Source organism: Amaranthus tricolor, chromosome 1 (genome assembly GCF_026212465.1).
Source record: "Amaranthus tricolor cultivar Red isolate AtriRed21 chromosome 1, ASM2621246v1, whole genome shotgun sequence".
Taxonomy (NCBI): Eukaryota; Viridiplantae; Streptophyta; class Magnoliopsida; order Caryophyllales; family Amaranthaceae; genus Amaranthus; species Amaranthus tricolor.
The window spans coordinates 7,687,772-7,700,759 of NC_080047.1; the positions used below are offsets into that span (position 1 = coordinate 7,687,772).

At 29.4% G+C, this 12,988-nt stretch overlaps 1 protein-coding gene across 1 annotated transcript; it reads right to left on the reverse strand.

Annotated features, from left to right (window-relative positions):
* Positions 1-1,928: 1,928 nt before the first annotated feature.
* On the reverse strand, positions 1,929-7,128 carry LOC130828723 (uncharacterized). Its single transcript, XM_057694686.1, has 2 exons — positions 6,991-7,128; positions 1,929-3,203 (listed from the first exon to the last, which is right to left on the reverse strand). The coding sequence occupies exons 1-2, from the start codon at positions 7,066-7,068 to the stop codon at positions 2,130-2,132; spliced, it is 1,152 nt and encodes a 383-aa protein (XP_057550669.1). The 5' UTR covers positions 7,069-7,128; the 3' UTR covers positions 1,929-2,129.
* Between the last annotated feature and the right edge of the window lie 5,860 nt (positions 7,129-12,988).

A 12,988-nucleotide genomic window follows, 5' to 3' on the forward strand; every position in this document is an offset into this window, starting at 1 on the left:
GTCAATTTATAGATTGAAATGAGATTAAATTGAAAATCAGGAACATGAAGCACATTATCAAGAATCAAGTCATCTGATATTTGGACAGATCCTATGTTCATGACCTTAGCTTGTTGACCATTGGGTTGAGTTATGAAGGATTGTTTATTAACAGGTTTATAGTGTAGAAAAAGATCCAAAGAAGGACTAATATGGTCTGTTGCACCACTATCAAGAATCCAATGATCATTCTTAGCAGATGACAGAAAACAAAGATTGTTACCTGCTAGTAGAGTTAATTTTGATGAAGAAGATCTATTAAGATCTTTATTTGGAGCAAATTGTTGTGCCAACATGTTGACAAACTGTTGGTATATTTCAGGTGTGATATTGTTGTCTGACTTGGTGTCTGAGCTGGTATTTTCATCAAGATCTGAGGTTAAATGCTGCCCTTCAGAAAACACTGCAACCCTTCTTGGCTTATTCCTCAATTTAGGATGAAGTTTGAAGCATCTATCTATATTGTGGCTTTGCATTTTACAATGGTCATAGAAATAATTGCTCCTTCTTTCATGAATCTTGTGATATGTAGAGCCATTACCAGAAGCAGATTGATATGAAACAGACACAGATCTCCCTTTATTGTAATTTCCAGAATGATGACCAGTCAAGTAGGGGAAAGAATTCCTATTTCCATTGGAATTAAACTGGTTTCTATTAACAGCAAAAGCATTATTTTCACTTACAGAAGCCAAATTATCAGAAAATTCTCTCTGGGTTTCATCTTGAATCAAGATACTGTAAGCAGTGTTAACATCTGGTAATGGTTTAATCATAAGAATATTGCCTCTAACATTTTTGTATGCTCCATTCAAACCCATTAAGAATTTATACAGTCTTTGATTCTTAATCAACTCAACAATTGAACCATTAACATCACAAGTACAAAGACCACAAGAACATTTGGGAATTTTCACAAGACTGTCATATGCATCCCACAAACTCTTCAATTTGGTAAAATATTCAGCAATTGACAAATTTCTTTGTTCAAAAGAATTTAATTCTTTATCAATTTGTAGAATTTTAGGTCCATTGGATTGAGAGAACCTATTCTTTAACTCTTTCCATATATCAGCAGCAGAATTACAGTAAAGAACACTTGAACTAATGTTTTCTTCACAGGAATGTAGAAGCCAAGAAATTACCATTTTATCGCATCTTTCCCATTGCTTTGCCATCTGAGGATCTGCTGGTTTTCTGCAAGAACCATCTACAAAACCCATTTTATTCTTCGCCACTAAAGAAATCTGGACTGAGCGTTCCCATTGTTCAAAGTTCAATCCATTTAGATGTTTGGTAGAAAGAGAATGGTTAGTATTGTCACCATGACCTAGAAACAATTCATGATTGTAATCGGGAACAAAAATTGGGGAAATTCCAGAATCCATATCTTTCAAAAGGGAAGAAAGAAAAAAAAAAGGAATCAACTACTGATCTCAGCGGATTGTGGCTCTGATACCATGAAAATAACAGAAGAATCGAGAGAGAAGAAGAAGGAAGAAGAAGGAAAGAAACTGAGAGAAAAACAGAATGCTTTTATTTTATTTATCCTGCCTTCTCAAATATCACATGCATTACATATATATACAACAAGGTTATTTTCAACAATCTGAGATGGGCTCAAAACTAGACCTGGCAGTAGAATAATCTTTTGAAGAAAATGAGACGACTAATGAAGAAGAACAAGTATTGCCATCAAACTTATCAACATATTTTTCTTCCAAAATAGTACTAACTTTTCATTATAATTTTACTTCTTAATTATGACAATTAAATAGACCGTAAAGATCTCTAATAGATTTTAGTAGTATTCTATATATTTAAATTAGAACACAAAATAAAGTTGAAAACAGAAACAAGATAAATAAACTTAAGACTATATACTACCATACACTAACATTTATTTTTATTAGCATCAAAGTATCATAGGACATTTGGATTACGAAGAAATTGATGAGGATGACCCTCTATCTAACCCGGTAGATAAGCAAACACAAGGAAAATAACATATGCATTATACTAGAAATTACCTTGATTATAGATAAATATCATAATACCCAAACATTATATACTTAAGTAGTTGACAATAATCATTTTTTTGCAGCAACGGACGGAGATTGTTCTCCATACTTGGGGTAATAAAACCAATTAGACTTTGGATCAAAGTCGTTGTTGAAATCTTTACGGATTGCAGCAACGGACGGAGATTGTTCTCCATACTTGGGGTAATAAAACCAATTAGACTTTGGATCAAAGTCGTTGTTGAAATCTTTACGGGTTGTTTTTGCAACGGACGGAGATTGTTCTCCATGCTTGGGGTAATAAAACCAGTTAGACTTTGGATCAAAGTCGTTGTTGAAATCTTTACGGATTGCAGCAACGGACGGAGATTGTTCTCCATACTTGGGGTAATAAAACCAATTAGACTTTGGATCAAAGTCGTTGTTGAAATCTTTACGGATTGCAGCAACGGACGGAGATTGTTCTCCATACTTGGGGTAATAAAACCAATTAGACTTTGGATCAAAGTCGTTGTTGAAATCTTTACGGGTTGTTTTTGCAACGGACGGAGATTGTTCTCCATGCTTGGGGTAATAAAACCAGTTAGACTTTGGATCAAAGTCGTTGTTGAAATCTTTACGGATTGCAGCAACGGACGGAGATTGTTCTCCATACTTGGGGTAATAAAACCAGTTAGACTTTGGATCAAAGTCGTTGTTGAAATCTTTACGGATTGCAGTAACGGACGGAGATTGTTCTCCATACTTGGGGTAATAAAACCAGTTAGACTTTGGATCAAAGTCGTTGTTGAAATCTTTACGGATTACAGCAACGGACGGAGATTGTTCTCCATACTTGGGGTAATAAAACCAGTTAGACTTTGGATCAAAGTCGTTGTTGAAATCTTTACGAATTGCAGCAACAGACGGAGATTGTTCTCCATACTTAGGGTACAAAAGCAAATTAGGCTTTAGATCAAAGTCGTTGTTGAACTCTTTACTGACTGCAGCAATGGACGGAGATTGCTTTAGATTAATCTTGTCAGTATAGTAGTCTCCCTTCTCATTTATATAATTTTTAATAGCTTGAGGCATGGCTTGTCCTTCCATCATGGCTTCCCAATATGCTTTAGGGTCTTTTCTTCCATCAATTTGGCTTGCAAGCTATTCAATGATCATTATTACACTCTAATTAGATAACATTAAACTTGTCAAAAACTATATGGCTATATATTTAGTTGAGCCTACTAAATACTCTTAACTCTTAACGCACAATCAAAATTTTATATGACTATATCTTTATTTGAACCCTATAAAATAATCAACTTTAATTTGTATCTACGAAATTACATTTGTCGCATTTGGTTTTTCACATTTATCAATGCACATATTCAATTCTAAATAAATTTAATTGTGTAAAATTGAAAATTATAAAAAGTTAATATTAATAAAATTTATAATAAAACGAATCAAACTAGATCTCACTTAACTAATATATATTTTAACCTATAAAATTAAAAATAAAATACAAATTTAAAATTACCAATGATTTTAATTAGCTTCAACTAAACCTACAAGGGGCCATGGGTTAAAATAAATGGAGCGAGTTAAAATAATACGGGATTAAATGTGCCTTTATAATTATTGCTATTATTAATTTGTTTGAATTATAATACATTACCTCTGATTTAAAGTTATCAATGATTTAATAGTTATTATTAATTGACAAAAGTTATTATTAATTGGCTAACAAGCAAGAAATCATTAAAAAGTCAACTAAGAGAGCTTTTTCATTTTGGTTTAAAAGACAACATTTCAGCTTGTTGAAAAGCCGTTTACCAAATAAGTTTTTTTTGCTTTTTGACCAATTAGAAAGGCAAAAGTCGAACACAAATTCTTAAATGAGACCGTCTCACAGTGAAAGCAATTCTATTGAGTTTGCCCTATATACACTTAATATATTAGAGTGATTAGTTAAATCGTTATCAAAGCTGAAGTGATCCAACCAAAAAAAGATAAAAATAAAATATTAATTTATGTATGTATGATAAGTTAAATTTTATGTAAATCAATATATATATATATATATATATATATATATATATATATATATATATATATATATATATATATATATATATATATATATATATATATATATATATATATATATATATATATATATATATATATATATATATATATATATCATTATTATTTGAACTTAGATAAATCATCATCACGTAATGAATAAGCTAACTAATTTAGCTATTTTTTCAACTAAATCCTCATGGTTGAAGACTTTTAAATTTTATATGTCTCAATTTTCAATATTTATTATGAGTGTATGTTTTGATATTGTTGTACAACAAATTATTTATTCACTTTGATAATGATAATATGATAACAAATACAAAGATTAAATAATTAAGTTTATGTTGTAAATGAATAAATTTTACAAAATAATATCATTTTTCATATCAGTAATTAAATATTTATAGTATCCGTGATTACACGGGAATCTATCTAGTAACTATATTAATAACGTTTAAAAAGTGTTACAATTAAGATGTCATTAAATAATTATGACACCTAAATTTGTCAATATAATAGTAAATATATCACCATCCTACTATAAAAATCATCATCATCATCCTAATATAAAAGTAATATTAATTCTTAAATGAGACAGTCTCACGGTAAGACTATCTCTATTGTGCTGGCCCAATATACACTTTCTGTCTTAAAGTGATCACCTATAACATTAAAGTGATCACTTATAATTTTAAAATAATAATTTTTTATAGTCTTAGAGTGATTACTTATAACCTTAAAATGATTAATTATGATCTTAAAGTAATCAATTAAAAAAAAGGCTAATTATATGAGCCCCTCTCATGGTGAGACGGTCTCATACATGACGGGCTATAAAATTAAATATGTATACACAAAAACACAATATAAAATTAAAATGATAGGATAATATAAAAATCATTAGCCTACTATAAAAATATAAATTAAAATTAACATAATAGGATAATATATATGTACACAAATAAAATTAAAACATATTTTTATATCTAAAATGCATTTATTTTTCTTACTGTGTAAAAAAATATTCATTTTATTTATCATTATTTTAAGATATAAGGAAATAGTGTTAAATACTCCCTCCAATTTACACCAGTTCACCCATTTGGATTTTTCATTCTATCTAATATACTAATTCAATCTTAAATGTATTAATTGAGTATAATTAAAAATTATAAAAAATAATATTAATAAAATTTACATTAAGACGTATAAAATAAAATCACACTTGACTATATTTGACATTTGAATTATGAATATAATACAAATTAAAAGTAATCAATGAATAGTCAAAAAATCAAATGAAACAATTACTCTAAATTGGAGGAAATAGTGTCAAACTTTATTAATATAAAGAAATTAGAGTTAAAATTTTATAAGGATGTGTTTATGAGACTTATAATGTGTCACCATTTACTTAAAACATTTATAAATGTTACTTATATTTTATGACTTAGTGACACTTTCATGAATTATCGCAAAAACCATGTCATAATTGAAACTTTTTTGTAGCATCTCCAGCTTTTCTAAAGGTAACAAAATAAGGGGCATGTGTTACCCCCAAGTAAGGTAACAGTCAACTACTCTCTAAAACAAACAGTAAGTAATAATTTCAACTGAATGTGTTACCAATCACAAAAACTACGTAACCAAATAGCTTCTTAGAATGATCACTTCACTTTTTGTAACACCTCGGCTTAAGGAACGGTCAGTGACTACTTATGAAGACTGTATACTAGCCCCACAAACCAACACAAGTCTATCCAACGCACTTTGACTTCGCTCGTGCGCACCAGAGAAAACTTCCCAGGAGGTCACTCATCCTAAGATTGCTCCCCACCAAGTACGCTTAACTATAGAGTTCTTAGAAAACGGGCTCTCATGAAAAGAAGATGCATCTTGTTGTTGTGAGTAGTCTATCAATTCTTTTTCAAGCTAATCTGGGGTATCACACTCCTGTTTGCTAAGAACTCCACAGTTAAGTGTGCTGGGTGTGAAGTAATCTTAAGATGGGTGGCCTCTAGGGAAGTTTTCTCGGGTGCGCACGAGTGAGGCCAAAGACTTGTGTTGGTTTGTAGGGCTAGTCTACAGTCTCCATGTGTAATCACCAGCCGTCCGTTGAGACAGGGTGTTACAAATGGTACCAAAGCAACCCTGCAACCGTGGCTAATTGTGTGTTCAGTGCACCTAGGTAGGAAAAAGATTCTAAAACTACAGACCAACAAGGACGTTGTATTCATAAGTGGGGGTAAGTGTGATACCCCAGATTTAGCTTGAAAAAGGATTGACAGACTACTCATATCAAGAAGATGTATCTTCTTTTCATGGGAGTCTATTTGTTAAGAACTCCACAGTCAAGCGTGTTTAATGGGGAGCAATCTTAGAATGGGTAACCTCTTGGGAAGTTTTCCCGGGTGCGCACGATTGAGGCTAAAGTGCGCGGTAAAGACTTGTGTTGGTCTGTGGGGCCAGTCTAAAAGTGATTATTTACAATCTTAAAGTGAACAATTAGAAAAATGAGCTAATTAAATGGGCTTGTCTCATGATGAGACAATTTCATATAATATTTGCTCAAGGCCAAACATCAACCTAAAAGTCATTCACCAAACATCCCTATAAAGAGTCTGGCGAGGTTGAAGCGAGTCAAATGGACCCAATCCGATCCATCTAAGTCTTTTTATTTAAATTAAGCCCGACTCAACAGCAACCCATCTAAGGTTGGAGTGAGCCAACATGGATGCTTTAGTCATAAACTGGTTTATCTATTCAAAATTTATGTAGTTGTCCTTAAAATTGGCACATTAATGCAACCTTTTAAAAAAAATTAAAAAAAAAAAAAAAAAAAAAAAAAGTTGCTTACCAACATAACCGAGAGTAGAATAGTGAATAAGATTCTAATGTAGCCCTCCATATCTAACATAAGTAATGCTTTGTTCATTTTTTAGTACTCCAATTAAGTATTAATGTGTGGAAGTGCTCATGTCCTCCCTTCTTATATAGGGAGAGGATCACTATTTTTTTATTATTATTTAAATTATTTTTTAATATATGGAGTATATGTTATCATATAAAATATTTCATTTAAATTTATATTGTAATATGTGTTCAACACAATTTATTAAAATTAGAATTTATTTTAACATAGTTTTGTTATGCTAACTTAGTAAAGATTAAAATAACATCAAAGGCAAAATTATAAGAAACTATCTAATCTATGTCCCTTTTTGTAAAAAACTACCTTATATAAAAGTTTTTGCAAAAAAATTACCTTATATAATACACATCTTTGCAAAACACTAGTTTTTAGCCTTTGACCGTTAAGTTTGGCCTTTGACCGTCACCTGACAGTGAGGTGATTCTTTAAAGGAACCTTCTTCTTCAATTTTTTTTCTTGGTTTTTTTTCTTCTTAAGCCTTGATAGTTCTCCTTGTATGTCAAATTTCATTTGTTCTTTTGATCTGTTGAATGTTTGGTGAAATTCCATCGGTTTTGAGATTTATGTTTGATGTAAGAATTATCATTAGTGTCGAATATGCTGGTGAATTTAGTTGATTGCATACTCTGTTTGTTGTTGTTTGTCTTTGAAGTGGCTCTGTTTTTTCTGAACCATAACAGCTAATTTAATCAAAGTGCATAGTCTTAAAGCTGATTTTCATTTCACAAAAACGCTGATATTCCGACGAAAAATACTAGTTTATCCTTAATCTGCTCATTAATAAATCTTTTCCTTTGAAGGGTTAGATAGTTAAAGTCATGAAGATAGGTCATAGGTTATGATGAACTCAAGTTGGGAATATTTAGTTATATTTGAATTGGGTACCAAGTAAAAGAGGAGGACTTTGAACACCTAGAATTGAGTTCAGAATTTGTGTGAGTATCTATTTCAAGGCTCTTTAGAAGCTGTAGTAGGAGAAGATCCAAACACCTTCATTGAGAGATGATGAGGACGTCTAGGCGGAGCCATTTTAACTGGGAGGGGGGGTTTGCTTTTTACAGTTGCTTTGTATGCCAACGACTTTAAGATGTTGGTGATACAAAGTGAACTGCAGAAACAAAGACATCGAAACCTGGAAAAAAAATGAAGAAGGTGCCTTTAAAGAATCAAGTCACTCTCACGTAACGGTCAAAGGCCAAACTTAAACGGTCAAAGGCTAAAAACCGTTAAAATGTAGTGTTTTGCAAAGATTTATATTATATAAGGTAGTTTTTTACAAAAATTTTACATAAAATAGTTTTTTACAAAAAGAGACGTAGATTAGGTAGTTTCTTATAATTTTGCCTAAATAATATTGTCTATCATCATATACATAACTTATAAAAGTGTACATTAAAATAAAAAATGAATCAAATATGAGGTATTATATGCTATTAATAATTCATTTAAAATCAATAACCAATAATTTACAATTTATTTTCTTTATTTTCTCAAATTAATAAAAATTAGAAAACTAAAAAAAAAAATTGTGCATAGCATAGGGATTATCTAGTGTGATACTAAAAAATAATTTAGGGTTAATTTTTATGAAATGCATTATATCATCTTTCTGGTTATGAAATTCTCACCATTTAATAAATGTAATTTTTTACAATTTTTTCTTACATCTAATATTTTTTTTTTCATGTACTAAGATTCAAGAATAAATTTTGCTAAGAATAATTTCATTAGTGTACAACACATATCACTAAGAAAACACAATATCGCGACAAGATAAATAGCCCAACACTAAATCTAGTCGAGTAATTTTTCATCATAAATTATAGTATTAAATTATATCATTATTATATTTACCTTTTAACCGTCATCAGACAAATTCCAAATTGATAGTTTTTAAGAAAAAATTAATTAAATAGGCCTTGAAGAGATAAAAATAAGAAAATTTCACGCGGTAATTCCGAGTTTTAAACTTTTCTATGTGGTAGATAAAAGATATTTTTAATTTGCATGGTGATCCCAAACTTTCAACTTTTTCATGTGATAAACAAATGAATAAGTTTTTTGTTAAATTAAATACTCGTTTAGAACAAATTTTCAAAAAGCGTGCTTCATAAGGGTGATTGCAATGTTCTTTAATGAAAAAAGTCGTTATGATGGATAATAATAACGTAAAATTTAACAAAAATCTTAACCTTTTGTCTACCAAGTGGAAAAGTAGAAGTTAAGGAACACCATGAGAATTAAAAAAATGTTTGTTTACTACGTGGAAAAGTCAAAAACTTAGGATCACCACATAAAATTTTCCTAAAAAATATAATATGTGGATGAAAATTTAAGAATAAAATTAGTTGCATCGGAGTACATTGTCAAATTAAGTTAAGTTTATATAACTCAACTCCGACTCATAATATGGTGTTGTATTGTTGTTGCCGCTTAGATGAACAAGCCAGTAGTTTGAACGCTAATCATGAACACAAGAACATTAGAGCGCAAATGAATATAAGTCGCTTGCTTGTGCGAGCAACATGCCACTAAACATTATGTTTCATTTGCTAGTTTTAAATGCTCATACGAGCACTCAATATACTTGGATGAGCACCAAGGGCGGAGCTACATGGGCTAGGGAGGCCTGATCCCGCTTATCAGAAATGCAAGTTTTTGTACTTTTAGCTTTGACCCTTTTACTATATTTTTTTTCTCTATTTGACAAATTTTTTTCTCTTTCCTCCACATTATTTTTCACTATTTACATCCTCTTCCTCATTCAATTCCTTTAATTTGTTCAACATCCAAGGGTATACTCTTTCATCCACTTTTCACTTTCTCTCTTCTACTCACATTTATACCCCACCACAAATTTTTTTTCCTATCCAAATTTAATAATTGTAATTTGTATAATTATTAAATATAAATATTTGGATCCATAATTAAGGATATGATAATGCGAATGAAATTATCGACAAGAAAATGAGTTTAGATGGGTAGTATAGAAGAGAGAGAAAAGATCGAAAAATTGAAGTGTGTGAAATATAGGCAAATTTAGGTTCATTTTATAGAGAAAAAAATTGAGCCGTTAGTGAAATTATTTCGAAGTTTTACTTTTACCGTTTTTTTTATGACCGTTTTAAATAATATTGTTGTAAAAAAACCAAACTTAAATGCAACTAATCAAATTGTGCCAAGGGTAGCAATTATTGCATGCCGAATTCTTTTTTATTTTTTATTCCTCTTTTTCTCCCTTCCAACGTGTGAAAGCAATTTTTTTTTTTGTTTTATTCAATTCTCTTCCCATCATCTTCATCCTCTTCATGAAGAGGATCAAAAGCAATCTTCTTGGAAGAGGATCAAAAGCAATCCTCTTTCCCAAGAGGATTGAGATATAATCCCTCCACACTCAAGAGGATCCCCTTAAGAAGGAAAGAGAGTGCTAAAAGGAAGGGATATCCTCTTCATTGTTCATGGTCTAAATAACATTTATTTATGAAGCTAATAAATCATTACTGTGATAGAGTGAGAGTTTTGTTATTTTAATTTATCATTTTTAGTTTTGTTTATTTTAATATTATTCTTTTTGTCTTTTTGTGGCCATTTACAAATTATAGTTATTAATTTGAAATTTTTGTACTTTCTACTCTCTCAGTTTTTATTTTAAAATTTAATTTTGATCATGGGGTTCTTATGAGGAAAAAATTTCCACTCACTTGGAGTTTTTTTTTGAAACATTTGCATTTTTTGTGGACTTTTACTAATAGGAGTAAAAACCTCAAAAAAAACTTTCACTCAAAGAAAATTTTCATATCAATGGTCTAAGAGCACTCTCAATGGTAGTTTTTAGGAGCTTCGGGGTGCATAATCGTACTAAGTCCCCTAAAACCAAAAACCTTATATAAAAATATTTATATCAAAATATCAAATTAATGAGGTATAGTATATGGTTGGGAGTTTTACTTAACATATTAATAACAATGGTCATAGAATCAAGCCTTATTAATTATATATTTTTCTCTCCTTTCTTTTATCTATTTTCAAAGCAATTATTTTAGGAAAAAATACCTAAAAGAATCCAACTTTTTCATGATTTTCCTACAATAATCTCACCTATTGATTAACCATGATTAATCCCAACTTTATGGGGTATTTGCTTAGAGCAAACTCGAGTAACCCGATGATCTGCTATAACAAGTTTTATTTTTTTAAAAAAAGATAAATTGTAATAAATGTTGAAAAAAATGTTGAAAAAATATTAAAATGCTTTTAGAATTTTTTATGTAAATTTTCAAAAATTTTCTCTAACTTTATATTAATTTTTAGTTTATTTTTTTGGTAAATTACCTACTATAGCAGGTCATCCGGTTACTTAAGTTTAAGTTGAGATTATTCGTGGTTATCAATAGTTGGAATTATTATAGGAACATCATGACAAGGTTGGATTATTCTAGGTAATTTTTCCATTATTTTAACCCCAAATATGTTTTTACATCAATTAATTTTTTCTCGTTCATCAAACATCAATAATCACTAAAAATAATCAACATTTTATTTCTTGATTTTTCAATTCTTTAAACTATTACACTTTTTTTTATTATTATTTTCCATGAACCCATTACTTTTTTTCTCATCCTTCTTAATATTAGACATGAAAATTTAATTTTTAACATTTTTATTTAAGTTATTTTTATAAAATTAATATTAAGATAGTTAGAAATTATGTTGAGTTTTTATTTAATTATAGTATTTAAAAATATAATTGTATTGAGTTTTTATTTTAATTAGTTTAAGAAAATCTCTCTTTTCAATTATAAAGGACTATAAATTTAAAAATTTATAAAAAATAAATCGAATCTCGGAAAACTTTACTCCGCCCTTAAACTTATTATTCAAATAAAAATATTATTAGGGGGCTAAGATTAAATTTTTGACCTCTAGTTTAACCATTAAGCCACATTTTTTTGGTAATGGACAACATTTTGAATTTATATGATGACGAAAAAAATTTGGAGGGCTAGACTCCTTTGACATACATGAAGATCCAGAAATCGACAAATCTATGAAAATTAATGTAAACATCTTAGAATATAATTGCCGACACTTTCTCTCTAAGGGGTACAAGTAAATTGAAATGAAAGCTAAATCACCTTACTTTTTATATCATTAATCTTTAATAATCTAATACTAAAACCAAACACTATACACATCATCAATTTTTAAAATTATTTACGTGTCAAAACTTTTTTTTATTCATTTTTACTCTCATTCCATCTCTTTCACAATTATTATTTCAATTACATCATTTGCTCCTTACTTATTTTTATTTCATTAATTTTATTTTTTTCAATTTTAATATTTACATTTAATATAAACGTGTGTGTTTTGCCCTCTGTTCCCACCTATGTGCCACCATTAATTACTTCCCCTATGACCCCCTCACTAACTCCTTGACAGTTTAGAGACCATGTGAACAGGTAATACCTGTGTGTGAATGAAAACTAAGTTTTGTACGATAATGTTTAACATGTGATGAGGTTATATAGTCGGTCATTTTTTAATCAATTATTTTAAAATTATATCATCTATTAAAAAGATTGTAAAATTCTGAGTAATACTCATTGAGAGTTTTGCCACATGGATTAATGAGATTTGCTAGATTTTTATTATTCCGTAAGTTATTTTTATACCATGTCATTTTTTACCAATTAAAATAAGAAAAGAAAATCAAACATCTAATCATATTATCATATCATATCATATCATTTATTAAAAAGATTGAAAAATTACAACTAACACTTACTAAGAGTTTTGCCACATGGATTTATGAGATCTGCTAAATCATATTATCTATTAAAAAAATTAAAAAATTCCAAGTCACACTCATTGAAAGTTTTGTCACATTATACAATCTGTTAAAAAGATTGAAAATTTCAAG